The sequence below is a fragment of the Petaurus breviceps genome, unplaced genomic scaffold, assembly GCF_028583685.1.
Source record: "Petaurus breviceps papuanus isolate PSGF00001 unplaced genomic scaffold, PetGlider_PUasm1.0 90750, whole genome shotgun sequence".
In the NCBI taxonomy this organism is placed as follows: domain Eukaryota; kingdom Metazoa; phylum Chordata; class Mammalia; order Diprotodontia; family Petauridae; genus Petaurus; species Petaurus breviceps.
The window spans coordinates 59,066-76,674 of NW_027187335.1; the positions used below are offsets into that span (position 1 = coordinate 59,066).

The 17,609-nt window shown below is 46.1% G+C and overlaps 1 protein-coding gene and 1 long non-coding RNA gene across 3 annotated transcripts; one reads left to right on the plus strand and one right to left on the minus strand.

Annotated features, from left to right (window-relative positions):
* The first annotated feature begins 3,766 nt into the window (after positions 1-3,766).
* On the plus strand, positions 3,767-15,658 carry SEPTIN4 (septin 4). Of its 2 annotated transcripts, XM_069067414.1 has the most exons (11): positions 3,767-3,966; positions 4,338-4,431; positions 4,924-5,010; positions 5,535-5,658; positions 12,654-12,788; positions 12,908-13,025; positions 13,137-13,238; positions 14,020-14,116; positions 14,231-14,393; positions 14,591-14,690; positions 15,440-15,658. In XM_069067414.1, the coding sequence occupies exons 1-11, from the start codon at positions 3,901-3,903 to the stop codon at positions 15,497-15,499; spliced, it is 1,146 nt and encodes a 381-aa protein (XP_068923515.1). In that variant the 5' UTR covers positions 3,767-3,900; the 3' UTR covers positions 15,500-15,658. The 2 variants fall into 2 exon arrangements, 1 of the variants encoding a protein (XP_068923515.1); XR_011164324.1 differs by having other exon boundaries at positions 14,231-14,690; positions 15,440-15,488.
* Positions 13,440-17,473, minus strand: LOC138145833 (uncharacterized). The gene is made up of 2 exons (XR_011164325.1): positions 17,344-17,473; positions 13,440-13,715 (listed from the first exon to the last, which is right to left on the minus strand). It is a non-coding gene; the product is annotated as an uncharacterized lncRNA (long non-coding RNA).
* Between the last annotated feature and the right edge of the window lie 136 nt (positions 17,474-17,609).

Sequence of the window (17,609 nt, forward strand, 5' to 3'; positions counted from 1 at the left end):
GGAGGCAGAGCATCGTGGTGGCCAATCAGAGAAGGAGACTGCAGGGGAGCCAAGTGATAGTGCTGCAGCAGCCCCTGGAGGGTGGGGTGCAGAGCTGGAGGGGAAGGGTGGGGCAGGGGGACTAAGGGACTAAAGGGAAAAGGGAAGGTTAGGGAGAAAGACATTCCACAGGCTTTGCTGGTCCCTGCCAGAGGCAAAGGATCAAAAAGAAAGGGAAAGGAAGGGGCAGGGGCAGCCAGATTGCAAATAAGAGCATTGGGACACAGCTGGGTATGTCTGCAAGGAACTTTGCTTGCCTGGAAGATAAAATTAGATTCAGCACTTGCTGACAGGGAGCTTTGAAGCCTGGGAGAATGATCACCTCTGCTGATATCAGATGGGAACTCTGCTGCTGAGGATAGGTTCAGAGCTTTGGCAACGTGTTTAGAGGTTGTGAATGTGGAAGAACTAGAAAATAGATTTCAGCAAATAGTTCTCCCCATTCATTTTTATAGCAGAAAGCACCCTGGATTTAGGGTCTGTAGAGGCTTGGGTTCAAATTCTGCCTTCAACATTTATAAACTATGGGATTATTGGCAAGTCATTTAATTTCTGAGCCTCAATTTCCTCAGAATCAGAGGATCCTAAGTCTAGAGTTGGCAGAGACTTCTGAGGCCGTCCAGTCCAAGCCCTTCATTTTTCAGATAAACTAATAAATACCTGTAGTTCCTACATTACAGGGTTGTTTGGAAACTTAGATGAGATAAAGTGCTTCAAAGCCTTAAATAAATAGTAGCTGTTCTTCATAATCTTCAGATGAGAAGACAGAGGCTAGGGTTAGAAAATAATTTAGCTATTGACTCAGGCAAGATAGCCCACTGGCTTAATTTTGGGGGGAATTCTCAGTCTATAATTCCTTCCACTGCAGAGAACAAATCATATTGTTGTCCCCTGCCTCTCCTATCTCTTCATCACTACCAAACCCACTATTCCTACTGGAAGCTAGGCTAGGCTGTGATGGCCAGTAGGTAGGGACAAGGGAACAGTACCAAAAAAACTGGCCTCTTAAGCTCTGAACTTGGTTCTTCCTCAGCCTTGCTAGGGGACTTCAAAACTGGTCATCTTCCTTGGCATCCCCCCTTTTTTTTGTCCTTTTTTTTTTTTTGAGAGGGGAAGGGCAATTGGGGTTAAGTGATTTGCCCAAGGTCACATGGCTAGTAAGTGTTAAGTGTCTGAGGCCAGATTTGAACTCAGGTCCTCCTGACTCCAGGGCCAGTACTCTATTCACTATGCCACCTAGCAGCTCCTGGTATCCCCTTTTCTAGAGGCAGCTAGTGGCACAGTGGATAGAACACTGGACTGGGGACAAGGCACTTTGCCTCTTTCTGCCTCAGTTTCCTCATCTCTGAAATAGGAACAATAGCACCTATATCCTGGGGTTGTTGTGAGTCTCAAAGGAGGTAATTTGAAGTGCTAACCACAATGTTGGGCATATAGTAGGTACTTAATAAAAGCTTGTTGCCTTTCTTCCCCTTCTATTCCCTGGGGAAGAGAGTCTTCTTTGAGGCTAGAAGTCCAGGTAGAAGTCAGACCTGGCAACCTTGCCACATATCTCCCATATAACCTTCTGCAATCCCCTCCCCAACCCCTTTACCAGGGCTGACTGCTCAGTCACAGAACATTTGTGAGGGAGGACAGGATGAAGTCCTCATAGGCATTCCCCAGGATTTTGGGCTGCCGGCCAGACTGACCTTGTTGTCCACCCCACCCCTTTCCTCCCTCAGGGGCATCACAAGCATCAGGGATGGAAAGAGCCTTTTTAGGTCAAGTCCTACCCCCAAGCCAGCCTCTTTCTATCAATAAATTCCCACATTCTGAGATCCAGCTAGAAATGACCTTAGGGATACAATTCCATCTGTTTTCCCATCCTCCCTTCCCCCAAGGTCGCTGGTGGCCATAGCAACAGGCAGGTTGTAGGGGTTTAAGCCTGGGGAGCCTGGGGAAGTCTTTCCTTCTGTGTTTGCCTCTTGCATAGAACTGAGAAGCAGTGGGGTTTGGGAATTGGCTTACTAGGTCTTTCTCCTTCAGTTCTCTTGGCTGTGAAAGGGGGACAGGGAGAAAAAGGGTTCTTGGGTGCCAGCTCTACCTGCTTTAGGTCCATGGCTCTAGACTCTAATCATTAGGGGCACCACCTGCTCTGCCCAGGTCCTCTGAGAGTGCTAACACTCAGTTTCCATGATGACGTGGGCGCAGAGGCCTTTGTCCTTTGTCCAAGGATGGCATGTGGATATCGTAGAGCAGGGTTGTGCCCAGCACCACCAGGCTCCTGGCAGAGGGTACTGCCCACCAAAAGAGAAGGGCAGTGGTGATGGGGAAAGGGGGAAGGGTGCTGGCTGGGGATGAGACCCACCCCCAAACTGGGTTAGGGCTTAGGGGGCAGGACTATGCATATGAGCCTCCTGCTCTGCTTCACTCTCTGCCTTCCCAACAGGGGCACATTCCCTGAATGTCTAACTACAAAGAAGGTGCCTCATTGTGGCAGTGCCATCCAGAGGAAAATAATCCCTAGTCAAGAGCTCCCCACCTGGCACCAGCTAGAGCTTGGTTAAGGGTCGCATGGAAAGATAGGTTGGTTAGCCACAATCAGGGCTGTCCATCCCAAACTGGAAGCCAAGGCTGTTAGCACAGCTAACAGCAGGATTGTTTCCTCAGCCTTCACCAAGTTCCTTCTCCCACTGGGAGGAAAGCTTACAGTCCCTCCCTTTTCTTTTCCTCCACTTTCTTATGTCTTCCCCTTCTCACTGTAGACTCTCTCCATTTCTGTAGCCCAATGCAGCATTTACTTCTTGCATATTGACTTGAATTACTCCCACTTTGTGCTTCTCTGCATCTCTGGGAATTAATGTGTGAGAAGGGAGACTGAAATTCCTGGGGGTTTCATATGGCTGGTTGAAGCTTTTATTCCCAGGAAAAATTCTGTGCTCCCAGCCCAGCTCCTTTCCAAAGCCAGCAGCTCAGGAGCAGGGGAACTTAACTGATCCAGCTTGTATCACTTTGATCTCACCGGGAAGACCCTCTTTAAACCAAGACTGTTCTATTCCTTTCCTGATCCCTAGGCAGCTTAGCCCTATTCATACCCTTGGCGCTTAGAGTCCTCTCTTCTTTCCTGACTGGCCGCTCCTAGTTATCATGTCTCTCCTGCTAGTTCCCTAGTTGGGTCTGACTCAGGCCTTTAGGAGGGTACTTGGGTTCAGCCAAGTCCAGTGCTTCTCAGCCTCCTAAACAATTAGTTCTGCTTGGAATTCTGATGTTTGGTGGGGGGGAAGCAGGGAAGAGTAAATTCATATGAATAGGTTCCCATGATTCTGCTGTGCCTCAGAATGCCAGGCATCAATACTATGGTGAGATGTAAAGGATATATGTGTGTAAGGAATAGGGGGAGGATTTGTTCAGGAGAGGGGAGCCTTGAACAGGACTGAGGCTGGTGAGAAGATAAGTATGATGAGGAACTCCTACTTTCTTTGACTTTGTTAACATATTTAATTACCTTTTAAAACCAGCCCTTTCTTCTTTCCTGTCCTTTCATCCTTCTTCTCTCCATCTGTTTTGCTCATTTCCTCTCCTCTCCCTACTTGCTTCCCACCTATCTCTCATTGCTTCTTGAATTTCCTCTCTCCCCTCATCCTTCCCCTTCCCCACCAGATTAAGCGATTCCTAGAGGACACAGAGGAGGCCGAGCTGGCTGTGTTTGTAAAAGAGTTCCCTGGGGGTGATGTCCCCCATCCTGAGGCACTTTGCCCTCCCCAACTACACATCCCTACTATCCTGGATCCCTGCGAAGAGTCTGAGAACAAGGAGCCCAGGACCTCCCCTCACATCCAGTCAGAAAACCAGGCTCACCTCTGCATCTCGTCCTCAAGCATGCTCAGCACCTCAAGCAGGCCTCGAAGCCCCTGGGGCAGGCTGGACCCTTATGACTCCTCTGAGGTAGGGCATTCCTATTCCCCCTTAAGAAGGGCTAAGAGAGATACGGGAGGGAATAGTGTGTAGATGTATATAGAAGAGTTTAAGGGATAGTGGGGATTTTCTGTCCCTCATTGGTAGACTCTCTATCATGCTGTCTCCAGTAGGTCCCTCATTATTCTCTGAGATCAATAAAGTTGGGCTACCCAATAAACACTAACAGGGCCAGGAGGACAGGCTTGCAGGAGTGAACTTGGCCTGGAGTCTCTGGGTCCAATGCGAGACCATGAGCACCTGCTTTCCAGGGTTGTGGGTGAATGGGAGGAGGCTAAATCTAGGTCCAGGGAATCCTGCTATGCCCTTCCCTAAACAAGACTGTACTTCCTCTCTGACAGGATGATAAGGAGTATGTGGGGTTTGCTACTCTCCCCAATCAGGTTCATCGAAAGTCTATGAAAAAGGGCTTTGACTTCACCCTCATGGTGGCAGGTATGGTAGGAACTGGGGAGTCTCCCATGGGAAAAGAGAAATAGGGATAACAAGAGAGCATCAAAGGCCACATCTACTCTAAATTACTGGCAGGAAAGGTGCTGGGGGTGGGGGAAAGAGGGGAAAACACCAGGCAAGTATTTGAAGAGTCATGGTTTGGAGACAATATGGTGCAGGGAAAAGAACCCTAAACCAGGAAGTAGGATGCTTGGGTTCTAGTTCTGCTGCCCCAATACCTAGATGACTGTGGGTAATTCATTCCCTCTTTTGGGGGCCTTACCTTCTTTCTCTATGCATAAGTGAAGTGGATTAGATGAATTCTAAGATACTTTTTTTAGCTTTAACCTTTGGTCAGAATAGGAGGGAGAAGAGCTATTACCAGTTCCTTCCCATTCTATCCCTACCCCACCATACCATATGTTTAGTTGAGGAAGAAGTCTCTTCACTGTTTCCCATACCTAATTGGGTGCCTCTGCCCTCTCATCCCCCCAGGAGAGTCCGGGCTGGGCAAATCCACCCTTATCAACAGCCTCTTCCTCACTGACATGTACCGGGACCGAAGATTATTGAATTCTGAAGGTGAGCAAAGGGGAATAAGTGGGTTGGTTAGATGCAGCAAGGGAGGAGAATGGGCAGACCTACCACTTCTCTCAAAACTAGTGCCCTTGCAGATCTTCCATGGGTAGAGGTCTCCCCTCCACGTCCTGACTTCTCCAGTTCCTTGGAGAGGGTTGGGGCTTCCCTGTGATGACCCCTGCCCAGTCTAGCAGTTCTTAGCAGGGTAGTAGAGAGGGGGCAGGGGCCAGAGTCATGTGCTCTTAAATGGGTCTCTGACCCCCTAAGGATTCCAGGAATCCAGAGAGAATCCTGGAGCAGAGAAGAGGCTGGGGCTGGAGCCAACAGCCACCGGCATTTCCTGTGTTGGGAATCATGCAGCTTGCTGGTTCCCATAGAAAAGGCACCCTGATAAGGGTGAGAATGGAGGAGGGCGAGGAGGTCTGGGCAGTGAGACTGGACCCCTGGATTTTGGTCCATGTGAGGCCCATGTGATTTGGGGTACATCTCCCCGCCCCTGCTTGGGCCTCAGTTTTCCCCTTCTCCAGAACGGATCATGCAAACAGTGGAGATCACTAAACATACCATGGACATCGAGGAGAAAGGTGTCAAGCTGAAGCTCACGGTCGTGGACACACCAGGTTTTGGAGATGCTGTGAACAACACTGAGTGGTACAACTCTCACTGAGCGATCTTATCTCCCCACCCCCAATCTTCTTGCTAAGGGTGAGGTGGTAGGGAGGAGGGAAGATGGGAGGGAATGGGATCCAGGAGGAAGAGGGAGATGGGTCTGACTACAGGGTAGGTCTCAAGCAAACTTTGTGTCTCAAGCTTTGTGTTCCTCCGTCGGGACACACATGAGCTCATATGTCTATGCTATGGTGCTTCAAGATTCATAAAAATTACGCCCTCAAAGTGTCCCTGTGTGTTAGGCAGTGCAATTATTTCATCTCCCTTTTTCAGAGGCTCAGATAAATTAAACTGACTTGCCCAAGATCACTCAGCTAGTAAATGTCAGAGCCAGAAGATGAATTCAGGTCTCTCCCAACCCCAGGTCTGTTCTTCTCTCTACTGTACCATACTGTCTCTCAACTGAACAATCAATAACTGTGGGTTGGGGGAATGGTGGCAAAAAAGGGACTGGGTATTAATCTATTTAAACTCCAGGCCCTGATGCAGAATTTTGCAAATAAGGTTGTACTCCAACTAAATTAAATTCAATAAACATTTATATGTGCATACTACATACATGTCACTGTGCTAGGTCCTGGGGATAGAAGTCAGGCAACATGCACCTATTAAGCATCAGGCTACCACTATGCTGGATATGGGGAATATAAAGAAAGGCAGAAACAATCCCTGCTTTCAGGGATCATAGATTCTAATGGAGGAAACAAACATGTAAATCACTAGGTACATAGAGGCTATTTTCAGAGTAGATAGAAGATAATCTGAGAAGAGAAGGCACTAGCAACTAGAAAGGGCTACTGCAGAAGGTTAGATTTAAGCTGAATCCTGAAGATAAACTCGGGAAACTTACAGGTAGAGGCAAAGAGAGATTCCAGGTACATGGGAGAACTTGTGCCAGGGCTTGGAGATAAAGGATGGAATTCCACTTTAAAGGAACTACATGTGGATGTGTTTAGTTAAATTTTAGGGTTTGGGGAGGGGAGTAAAGAAGTGTAAGAAGACTGGAAAAGTAGGAAGGTACTAGCTGATGAAAAACTTTAGATGACGAACAGATTTTAGATTTGATCCTTGATGTAACAGGGAGCCACTGAAGGTCATTGACCAGGAAAAACCACATTGGTAGCTGAGTGGAGGATGGAGTGGATTAGAGGAGTTGGAGGCAGGGAGACTAGTTAGAAGGCTATTGTAATAGTGCAAATGAGAGGTAATAAGGGCCTGCATCAGGATGACAGCTTGTGAGTACAAAGAAAAAAATGCATATGAGTTGCAAAGGTAGAAATATTGTTCATCCTTTGTTTTCAAAGAGGACCAAGAACATCATGGGCTGATGTCTTGTCTTGTATATGATTAAGTGAGGCAGAGTTGTACAAAGTGTTCAGCCCCCACCCCCCCCACCCCACCCCCCCGGGACTCTCTGAATGACTGGAGTCCAGTGGCAGGATGAAAATCAAGACAACTGGCGATGGCCTGGGATACAGTGGATGACCTTGGCATCTTCAATGTCTGACCAAACTCTTAAGCACTCAGCCACTTTCAAGGCCATTGGAACAAAGTGTTGTCATTCGCCCATTCAGCCAGGGACAGTCTTTGCACACTAGTGGTAGACATCCCTTAACTCACCAAGAGGTTTGAGTCCTGTTGGTTACCCTCAGCCTGGTTTAGCCGTCTGCTGAGAGAGTCTAGAGTTCTTGGGGCCACAATCAAGTGGACACCAAAGGCGGATGAACAGCTCTGAAAAACACACCAGAGGTGCTCATCTTCCTGGACACCACATACACCTCAAACACAGGGATATAGAAGATGATTGTAAGCAAGCATGGATAAAATTGGGGTTTTTCAAGGCTGGAGGACACATGGGTATGTTTATAGGTAGCAGGGAAAGTGCCAATAGAATGAGAGACTGAAGATGAGAGGACATGGGGATGGGATGGTGGTGGTAATCTGGAGAAGATTAGAAAAGATGGAATCAAGGGTACATGTTGAGGAATTGACTTTGTTAAGGAGAAGGGTCTCCTCTTTATACAAGATCAGAGTGAAGGAAGGAGATAGTAGTAGAAAGTATCTGAATTTAATGATAGGTGAGGAGCAAGAGAGAAGGAAAAGCTTTCCAAGAAGGGCCTCAATTTTTTTGGGACTGAAATATGAGGAATGATCCTCAGCCAGGGAGGAAGGGAAGGAGGTTGTGCCATGAGAGGCTTGAGGAGAGTTGGGAAGGTTAAGAAGAGCTGCTATGGATAGTGGGATAGTAACATTATTAGGGAGGAATAGAATGCTTGCCTTGCTGTAGTGAAGGTTCAATTAAGAATAGAAAACATAAATTAAAAATATTTTTTCCCGTTACATGTAAAGATAGTTTTCAGCATTCATTTTTTATGATTTTGAATTCCAAATACTTTGCCCTCCCTCCCCCAGCACCACCCAAGAGGGCAAGCAATCTGATATAGGATATGTGCAATCATGTTAAACATATTTCCACATTGGTCATGTAGACAACATAAATTTGAAGTGGGCCCATCAGCATGACTTCATGATTTCCTCCAACTCTGTTCCACAGTACATGAATAGGAGTGAAAGCGGGGGTGGTGGTGGGAGACATCCGAGGTTGGGGATTAGCATGACAATAGGACAAAGGGGAAAAGGATTCAAGAGTAGAGGAAGATGTAGAGTTAAGTTGGTTCACCAAAGGGTTGAGATAGGGGGAAGGGGAAAGGAATAAGCCATTTATATAGTGTCTAATCTGTGTCAAGCACTTTTTTTTTTTAACAAATATTATCTCATTTGATCCTCAAAACTATCCTTTGAGATAGGTGCTACTTTATCCCCATTTTACAGTTGAGGAAATTGAAGTAAACAGAGATTAAGTGACTTGGCCAGAACTCAGATGTTCCCAACTCCAGATCCAGCTTCCTATCTCCTGTGCTACCATCTGTAAGGAAGTAAACCAGTACAGGAGAGACAGCAAGGAAAGAACTAGAGGGAGTGGAGGTCATGATCAGGATAAAGAACAGGAGTGGGGGTCAAAAAACATAGGGAAAGATAGGATGATAAAAGATGATGATCAAATAAAGGAACTTCAAAGTTATTAAACAGAAGTGGATGGCAAAGTGATGGCAAGATCAAAGTATGACCATCTTTCTGTAGCTTAAGTGGAATGGAGGAATAGATCATGGTAATCGAGCAGGCTATGGAACAGGTAAATTGGAGCATTTGAGGTAGCATTTCTATCAGGAGTTGAAGACAAAAAGGACACTGTGGACCAGGCACTGAATCCACTGAGGAAATAAAGCAAAAACCCCCAACAAATCCCTTCTCTTAAGGGGCTTACCTTCTGCTGAAGGATACAACAGCAACAACAACAAAATTCCATGTACACTGATACATAAATACAAAGTAATTTGAGGAGGGAAAAAATATGAACAACTTCAGAATCAGAGGTTTATGGAGGAGGCAGTACCAAGCTGTCTTAAAGTAAGACAATTCTAAGAGGCCCTTGGGAAAGAGGGATTGCATTCTAGGAATGGAGGCAGGAGTTTGTGAAAGAAAGTAATATAAAATAAGTTTGGAATGGTAGGCTTCAGGTAGAGCATAAAGAGATTTAAAATGGCAGCCTGGAAAGTTTGTATTTGATTTTAAAGGGAAGAGGGAGCTACTGAAAATTTTTGAGTGAGGACCTTGCAGTGTATGCACCTTGCCTATCCTTGATTTTTCCAGGTTCTTCAATGACTTGTGTAATAATCACATTTATGAAAGTGAGGGAATGTGTGGGTATGATATATATTTAAGTGTATTTACATACTATGTGTATGTATATATATTTATCACACACTCATGCACACTAAATTTTATACATATATTTTCTCCCCCCCCCCAACCCCAAATAATCTTTACTACTCTGAGCTCCTACTGCCCAATCTGTCCTGTCTTTAAGCAAATTGAGAAAAGGAATAGTTCCATTTTTTTGTATTTGTATCCCCAGTGCCTAGACAGTGCCTGGCACATAGGCATAGGAATAGGGGATGGATAGATAGGGAACATGTGATTTCACTGCTATAGGGAACTTGCTGCTAAGAAAACTTCCTCTACATATATAAGCCAGCACTTATATTGCAACCTGTATCCTGGAAAATTGCCTAGAGAACTAAAGAGGTTAAATGATTTGCCTTGGGTTACATAGTATGTATCAGGAATATATATATAATGTTGCTTTTTGGAGGGCAATTGGGATTAAGTGACTTGCTCAAGGTCACATGGCTAGTTTTTCTGTTAAGTGTCTAAGGCTGCATTTGAACTCAGGTCCTCCTGACTTCAGGTGCTCTATTTACTGAGCTACCTAGCCGCCCCAGGAATATTTGTTGATTGACTGGTTAATTACTGCTAATTATTAGTTTCACATCTATGCAGTATGTCTTCCCACCTACTCTGAAAGCTCTGTCAGGGATTACATTTCACCCATAGCTCAGTGTTGGGTACATATTATATTGATGATACATTATCAAATGACTTTTATATAGTGTTTTAGGGATTGCAATGTGATTTACATATACCATGCTATTTGATCCTTTCAACAACCCTATGAAATAGGTTCTGTAAGAATTATTATCCTCATTTTATGGATGAGGAGCCTGGGGCATGAGGAGTTAAATAACTTGCCTGTGGTCACTGCTAGTGTCAGACACTGGATACAGATTCAAGGCTTTCCAGGTTCTAAATCTGGCATTCTTTTCACTGAACCATGTAGCCATACTTATCTCCTCTTGCTCTAGGGGAATGGCTTCCAACAAGTGTGCAAGGAACTGTCAATGATAGCTAACATCCATACAGTGCCTTAATGTTTACAGAGTGCATTACATACATTATTTAAGTCACATAATAGCCCTTCTGATTTTGATGAATTTGTCACAAGCCAGGTTTTGGAGCTTTCTCAAAAGCTCTGGTCCTGTATGGATTACTATGCCACTTCTGCCTATATGTCCCAAAGCTATGCCCCCTTCTCCTTCTGTCCAGCAGCATTCCTATGTCCTAACACTTTTCTTCTCTTAATCAAAAAGCATCTTCTGAGAACATATTACACCCCATTGCTAGCCCACTATGCTAGAACCAGGCTAGTACATGAGTGGTACAGAGATATGAAGAGCAATGGTCTATTTGGGGAGACAAGGAAAAGTGAGTGGGTTCAGGAGAATGAGGGTCAGAGGATTCTGAAGTGAATCCTTGCTCTGCCACTTGCTGCTAGTGTGACCTAGGAAAAGCCAGACCACATCTGAAATGTGAGGATAATGTTGATAAGCTGGAGAGGGTCCAGAAGAAGGAGACAAAGATGGTGAAAAGCTTTGATTGCATGTCATATATAAAAGGCACTGGGAATGTTTAGTCTACAGCATAAAAGACTCATGAGGGACATGCTAGCTGATGAGGGGCTGCATGTGGAAGAGGGATTAGATTTGGTCTCTTTTCTTCCAGAGGTCAGAACCAGGAAGAGTGGGTAGAAATAGCAGAGAGGAAAATGCAGTCTTTATGTCAGGAAAAACTTCCTAAGAAATAGAATTGTCCCAAAGTTAAATGGTCTGCTTTAGCAAGTAGAGGGGGGCCCCATTGGAGGCCTTCAAACAGGCTGCAGTAGCTGATCTCTTACCTGGTGTGTCATGATGGGATTCATTTTGAGCATGAGATGGATTAGATGTTTATTAAGGTCCCTTCCAACTCTGAAATCCCATGATTCTGGCACCTTCTCTCTCTGGTCTTCAGTTTTTTCATTTGTAAAATGATGGGGTTGGACTGGATAATTTTTAAAGTTCCTTCCAGCTCTAGATTCTATGACCACAACACACCAATGAGACCACTAGAAAACAGCACAAAATTGCATGTAATTAAGTGCCAAATTGCAGGTTATGTACTGAGTACTAGGAGAATTTAAAGGGTGGAGGAGGGTGGGGAATCACTTTAGACTAGATTAGGTTGGGAAGAGGTACCACTTGAATTGGGCTTTGGAGGGTGGGCAGAGGTTGTACAGTGTGATGACAAGTCATATCCGGACTATGGGCAGACCTGTGCCCAAAGGCCACCGTTAGCACTCTGACACTGGACAAGTCACCTAACCTTTCTTCCTCTGTAAAATGGAGATATTAATACTTGGATTACCTATTTTACAGGGTATTGTAGATCTTGGGAGATCACGTATGTCAAATGCTCTGTAAACCAAATATTATAATGTCATTCAAGTGTCAGCCTTTGTTCTGGATAGAGGAAAAGGAGGACATAGGGTAGATAGAATAGTTAGAACAAAGGCATGAAAGTGGGGATGAACATGCCACCAATGTTTTTAATTGAACATAGTTCAGGGATCACCTGGGTTCGGGGGCTTTTCATTGGTGTCTTTCTATGACAGTCCAGTTTCCTTCTCATCTTCCTTTTCCTTGCCTACCCTCTTCAAACAAGAACCATGTATACCAGACACCTACTACATGCCCAACCCTGGAATGAGTTTTTTATCCAAGATCATGAAATTATTTTCTCCATACCTGTCTTCTCATTGATGCAGGTCCAGTGTGTAAACTCTCTCTACCCATACAAATTGGCTACTAATCTATAGCCTATAGCCTTAGGGTTATCTAGGCTAGTTTGAGACTAAGTACTAGCCCAGCACAGGTAGTATATGTAAGTGGTAGTTCTTGAAACCAAATATCCTTCACTCCAAGACTGGTCCCCTGTCCACCACACTATGCTGCCTGCTTCTTAATGAGAGCTAATAAAATAAGTTGCAAGCAGAATACAAGGAAATAAAAATGGTACTTGTTGCTTTAAGGCATAGGGTAGGACCCTGGGCTACCACTCAGTATAGCTCCCATCAGCCTCAGGGTACATATATAGTAGGAACACAATGCTCTGTACACAGTAAGCATTTAATACATATTTGTTGAAAGCATGAACCAATGTGTTCATGAAGTCTCTATGCTTTTGTCTGTGCAACCCTGTGCCAGTTGGAAGCCAGTGGCAGATTACATCGACCAGCAGTTTGAACAGTATTTCCGGGATGAAAGCGGCCTCAACCGTAAGAACATTCAGGATAACAGGGTGCATTGCTGCCTCTACTTCATCTCTCCCTTTGGCCATGGGTATGTTTCCTCTGTCTGGGAACACTGAGTACCTTCTGAGTCTCCCAGGCTGGGATATTAATCATGGAGAGAGCACAGCTATTGGTCCAGGAGCCACCTCTCTCCTCCCTACTCCCCAGGCTCCGACCCTTAGATGTGGAGTTCATGAGGGCCTTGCATCATCGAGTCAACATTGTGCCCATCTTGGCCAAGGCTGACACGCTGACACCCAATGAAGTAGAGCACAAGAAACGAAAGGTAAGACATGTGGTGGAGCACTAGTAAATGGGGTGGATGAGGAAGGACATACAGATTCTGGGAACCATGCCATTCCACCTTCATATCCCCCCCACTTGTATTCTTACTCAGATTCGAGAGGAAATCGAGCACTTTGGAATCCAGATCTATCAATTCCCAGACTGTGACTCTGATGAAGATGAGGAATTCAAGTTACAGGACCAGGCCTTGAAGGTGGAGACCCTTGAGATGAGTGTAGTTAGCCTAGGAACCTCCCTCCCTACTCAGAAGTTCCTTTTCTTCCTTCACTCTGGTTAGCTCATCTCATTTCTCCTGGGTTAAAGAGTAGGTTTGTGGCAGGGTGAATAGTTGGGGTGGGGAAGGACTAGTGATATGCTGGTAAATTTTGAACAATTAGCTTGGGGGGGTGGAATGTATTGAGACATACTTTTAAATTTAATCTGCATTATGAACACTTTCTCCATTACTTTAAGTTTAGAAAATCAACAAAACAATAAATCAAGCCGAGATTTGTAGCATAGCCAGTTTCTGAGGTGTAAATGGGCAACTAGGTGGTGCAATGGATAGGGTGCCAGGCCTGGAGTCACAAAGACTCTTCTTCCTGAGTTCAAATCTGGCTTCAGACACTTGTTAGCTCCATGGTACTGGGCAAGTCACTGTTTGCCTGAGTTTTCTCATCTGTAAAATGAGCTGGAGAAGGAAACAGCAAACCTTGTCAGTATCTTTGCCAAGAAAATCCCAAATGGGGTCACAAAGGGCCAGACATGACTGAAAACAACTGAACTGAAAATACTCATATTGAAAATTTAACAATTGGCTCTCACCAGCCAGTAAGAACTTGCTCCAGCACAGCCCTGGGAAACATTCATGATCATCTTAGAGGGTGGGTGTACCAGCATACTTGGAGATTAAAGTGCTCTGGTCAGAAGGGCAGGTGTGGCCTCAGAGGTGAGCAGGTTTGGTAGGCACTGATAGGAACCCTGTTTTCTTCCAGGACAGTATCCCTTTTGCTGTCATCGGCAGCAACACCGTGGTGGAAGCCAAAGGGCGGCGTGTTCGGGGACGGCTCTATCCTTGGGGTATTGTAGAAGGTAAATACTCTTGAGTTTTATGGGACCAGGGAAGGGAGGGTACTTTCTGGCCCTCAGTTGCCTCCCCCACCCCCCCAGCCTCAAACTAGGCTCATTCCCAGCTTTGCTATGCAGTGGAAAATCCGGGGCATTGCGACTTTGTGAAGCTGAGGACCATGCTGGTACGAACCCATATGCAGGATCTTAAGGATGTGACAAGGGAAATACATTATGAGAACTATCGGGCACAATGCATCCAGAGCATGACTCGAATGGTGGTGAAGGAAAGAAATCGCAAGTATGGCCAGGAAGGGGGCCTGGGGGGAGGGCAGACGGGACGGGAAGAGCCAACCCCAGGAGCCCAAGCAGAGCTGTTGGAAGGTGTGGATGGGAGCAGGCCCTCCACACCTGCTCCTTCAGGCCCTAGGGCCGAATCTAGGCAGGGGCCTGGGGTCTCCTTGCCCTCACTGGCACCCATTTCCCCCGACCTCTCAGCAAGCTGACTCGGGAGAGTGTTATTGACTTCGCCATCCCAGCATTCCTGTCTGGGATTGACATAGATACTGAGAAGCTGCTCCGGGAGAAAGATGAGGAGGTGAGAGTGGGATGGGTCGATGGGATTGGGTTGTAGTCCAAGTCCTCTGTCTGGTTAGGGGACTATTCTCTCCCAAACCAGTGCTGAATTTCATGGGAATAATGGAAAGGTTCAGGATCTGTACCATCTCTGATAAATTTTTGCTGGGACTTTTACTTCATGTGTAAGAACCATAATTAGGCCTGTGCAACCAAGGCTTACCCCAGAATGATTACATTTAGAAGGCCCAGCAGTACTTGCAATCCTTCAAGAGCACAAGAATAGCTGAGTCTAGCAAAGATAGTTAAAATAGGAAACTATCAGATCTCCTTCCTTGAACCCTAAGTTCTACCTCTTCTACTTCCTAGGAGTGACTTTCCCAAATAACATTCTGGCCAGGGTCCTTTTTGTATGGGGGTGGGGTGTGTGGGGTGTTGCCATGAAAATGAAAGAACTTGCTAATTAAGAGTTCTGTGAAGGGGTTGGATTAGATAAATATTTTTGGTTTTAGGATTTCTTAAAATGTTTGGGTACCCCTTTTTGCTCTATTAACATATATCATATTTGAAAATTAAAACATCTTAATAGTATCAAAATAGTTTTGAAACCTCATAGACCCCTTCAAAAGGTTTTGGGGACCATCCTCTGAGAACTGTTGGAAAGGAATATTTCTAAACTTACTGTGAAGGATCTAGTTTGAGGAAGCTCAACTTTGTGGAGCTCCTGATATCTAGTGTGGGGGTTCAGGTCAATGTGCTTGTCTATTTCAGTTGCGAAGGATGCAGGAGATGCTGAGTAAAATTCAGAGACAGAAGAAGGAGAAGAACTAGTTAGTTCCCTTGCCTTGGATGTATGTCTCCTCCTCTTTCTCCTGGCCCTTCCCAGCTCTTGATCTGCTCTGGCCCCTCAAGCTACTGCCACTTCGCCTTATGTCCCTGCTGCCTCCCTAGAGACTCAAAAGAAATAAAGTCTAACGAATCGGAATCTGATCTTGGTGCCCACAACTGTACTCACCACTTCCTAGCTGAGATCCTCAGCTTTTTCAGGTGGCAGCAGGTTGGCTGGGAATTTAGAATGACCTACTCTCCTTTTTTCTAGTGGGTATAAGGATGGGAGTAGGGCTAGGACCAGAGGTAAGTAGGCAAGGTTATGTCACTTGAGGGAAACAGGAATGTACAAGTGATTTTTTAATAATCACATTACTTCAAAGTTTTATGATTTCACGGGCAGGTGGAGGGGTGGCATATCCCTTACACATTCATGAGCAATCCCTTTCTGGATTGGGTGCTTTTTTCAAGTTTGGAAAAAATTGACCACCTAGTGACCAAGTTCAGAAAAGAGATGAACTACTCTATGCTGATCACCAGGTCACACCTAAAAGCCTGCCAGAGAGGGTTAACCTTCAAGAAATCAAGGTCATCCCTACACTGCACATTACTTTTTACAATAACACATATTTAGGTTGGAAAGTCTGGTCTCCTTGGCAGTATTTTGTGCTGGATCAAGCTTTATGCATTACAGAGAAGGCTCAGTAAGACTCCACTGCAGAGGAAGATACCTCGGGAACCTGGATCACAGTCGTCTAGATTTTCTTCACTACCCCCCCCCCCAAAAAAAAAAAAGAAACAAAAAACAAAAAAATCCTCAGCAGGAGGGTGGCATAAAGCTCGAAGGACTCCTTGCCTGGGTCTGGACAATGATTTGGGAGCTGCCACCATAATCTTCTTACGTTGGGTATCTCTGCCCAGGGCTCGGATATCAGGGTCAGCCTAGCTCAGATCTCCAAAGACTCAAAGACTGGCTCTGCAGTGTCGGAGCTAAAAGATGGAGGAGCAAGTGGAGGAAGGAGGGAGAGCGGAGATTGGAAGAGAATAAGCATTGATATAGTGCCTACTTAGTGCCAGGCAACGTAATTTTTTTTTTAAACAAGCATCTCATTTGATCCTCAAGTCTTTGGGGCAGGAGATATTTATCCCTATTTTACAGTTGAAGAAAATCATGTAGACAGTGGCTAAGTGACTTGCCCAGGTTCACACGACTAGTAAGTGTACGGGGCTGCATTTGAACTCAGGACTTCCTGACTCCGGACTTAAGTCTCTAGCCACTTCGCCACCTAGCTGGAGGAATCGGGTGGGAAGGAGAGGGCCATGAGGAGGTGAGCTAAGGGAGGAAGGGAGAGGAGGAGAGGGGGAAGAAGCAAAGGGAGAAAGGAGAGGGCAGGGATGGGGAAGGAAAGGCACTAGAGGAAAAGGGAGAGTTAAGAGGGGGAAGATCAAAGGGGCGAAAAGAGTGGAGGAAACGAGCGGGAGAGAGAATAAAAGAGCGACGCTCGGTGACGGGAGAGGGGGTGTCAGGAGAGGCCTGGCTGGGGAGGAGGGCCAGGGCAGAAACCAGGGGCTGTAGGACTCGGAGAGCACTCGCACACGAGTCAGGGCCCCAGAAAAAAGAATAGGCCACGCTCCTCTCTGGGACTTGAGCCTCCGTCTCTCAGGATGAACTCCTGGGCTCCTTCTATTCCGTGCCACACTCCATTAATCTCAGTCGCCACGGCAACGGGAGGGGGCCAAAAAGGTGAGACACAAAAGCGTAGAAAAGGTGCGCGAGAACTACCACCTCTGGAGGTGGCTCTTAAAACCCCGCCTCTCATGGCGCAGCCGGTAGGCGACCGACCAACCTCATTTCCGGTTTCCGGAACGCCCGTCCTTCCATTGCTGCCTACTCATTGGCTACCGCAGGGACGCGCTGTGATTTCCCATTGGTTCTTTCTCTTCCTTGGGCCTCGCGCCCCCTCACTCTGGATACCGTCTTTTCTGTCACCATCAGATAGGCTGAAGGCCTGGGAAGGCGTCTGCCCATCAGGTCCAATGAGCACTGTACAGAGTGAGGGCGACGGCTGCGCGGTGTAGGCGGGGAGGGACTTAGCGTGGCTATTGGCCAGGG

What these genes read in the sequence shown, in the direction of transcription:
- SEPTIN4 (XM_069067414.1), top strand. Translation starts at nt 3,901, where the DNA reads ATGCTCAGCACCTCAAGCAGGCCTCGAAGCCCCTGGGGCAGGCTGGAC. An exon ending in CTTCACCCTCATGGTGGCAG is followed by an intron (nt 4,432 to 4,923) that starts GTATGGTAGGAA and finishes TCATCCCCCCAG; the next exon opens with GAGAGTCCGGGCTGGGCAAA. An exon ending in TACAGGACCAGGCCTTGAAG is followed by an intron (nt 13,239 to 14,019) that starts GTGGAGACCCTT and finishes GTTTTCTTCCAG; the next exon opens with GACAGTATCCCTTTTGCTGT.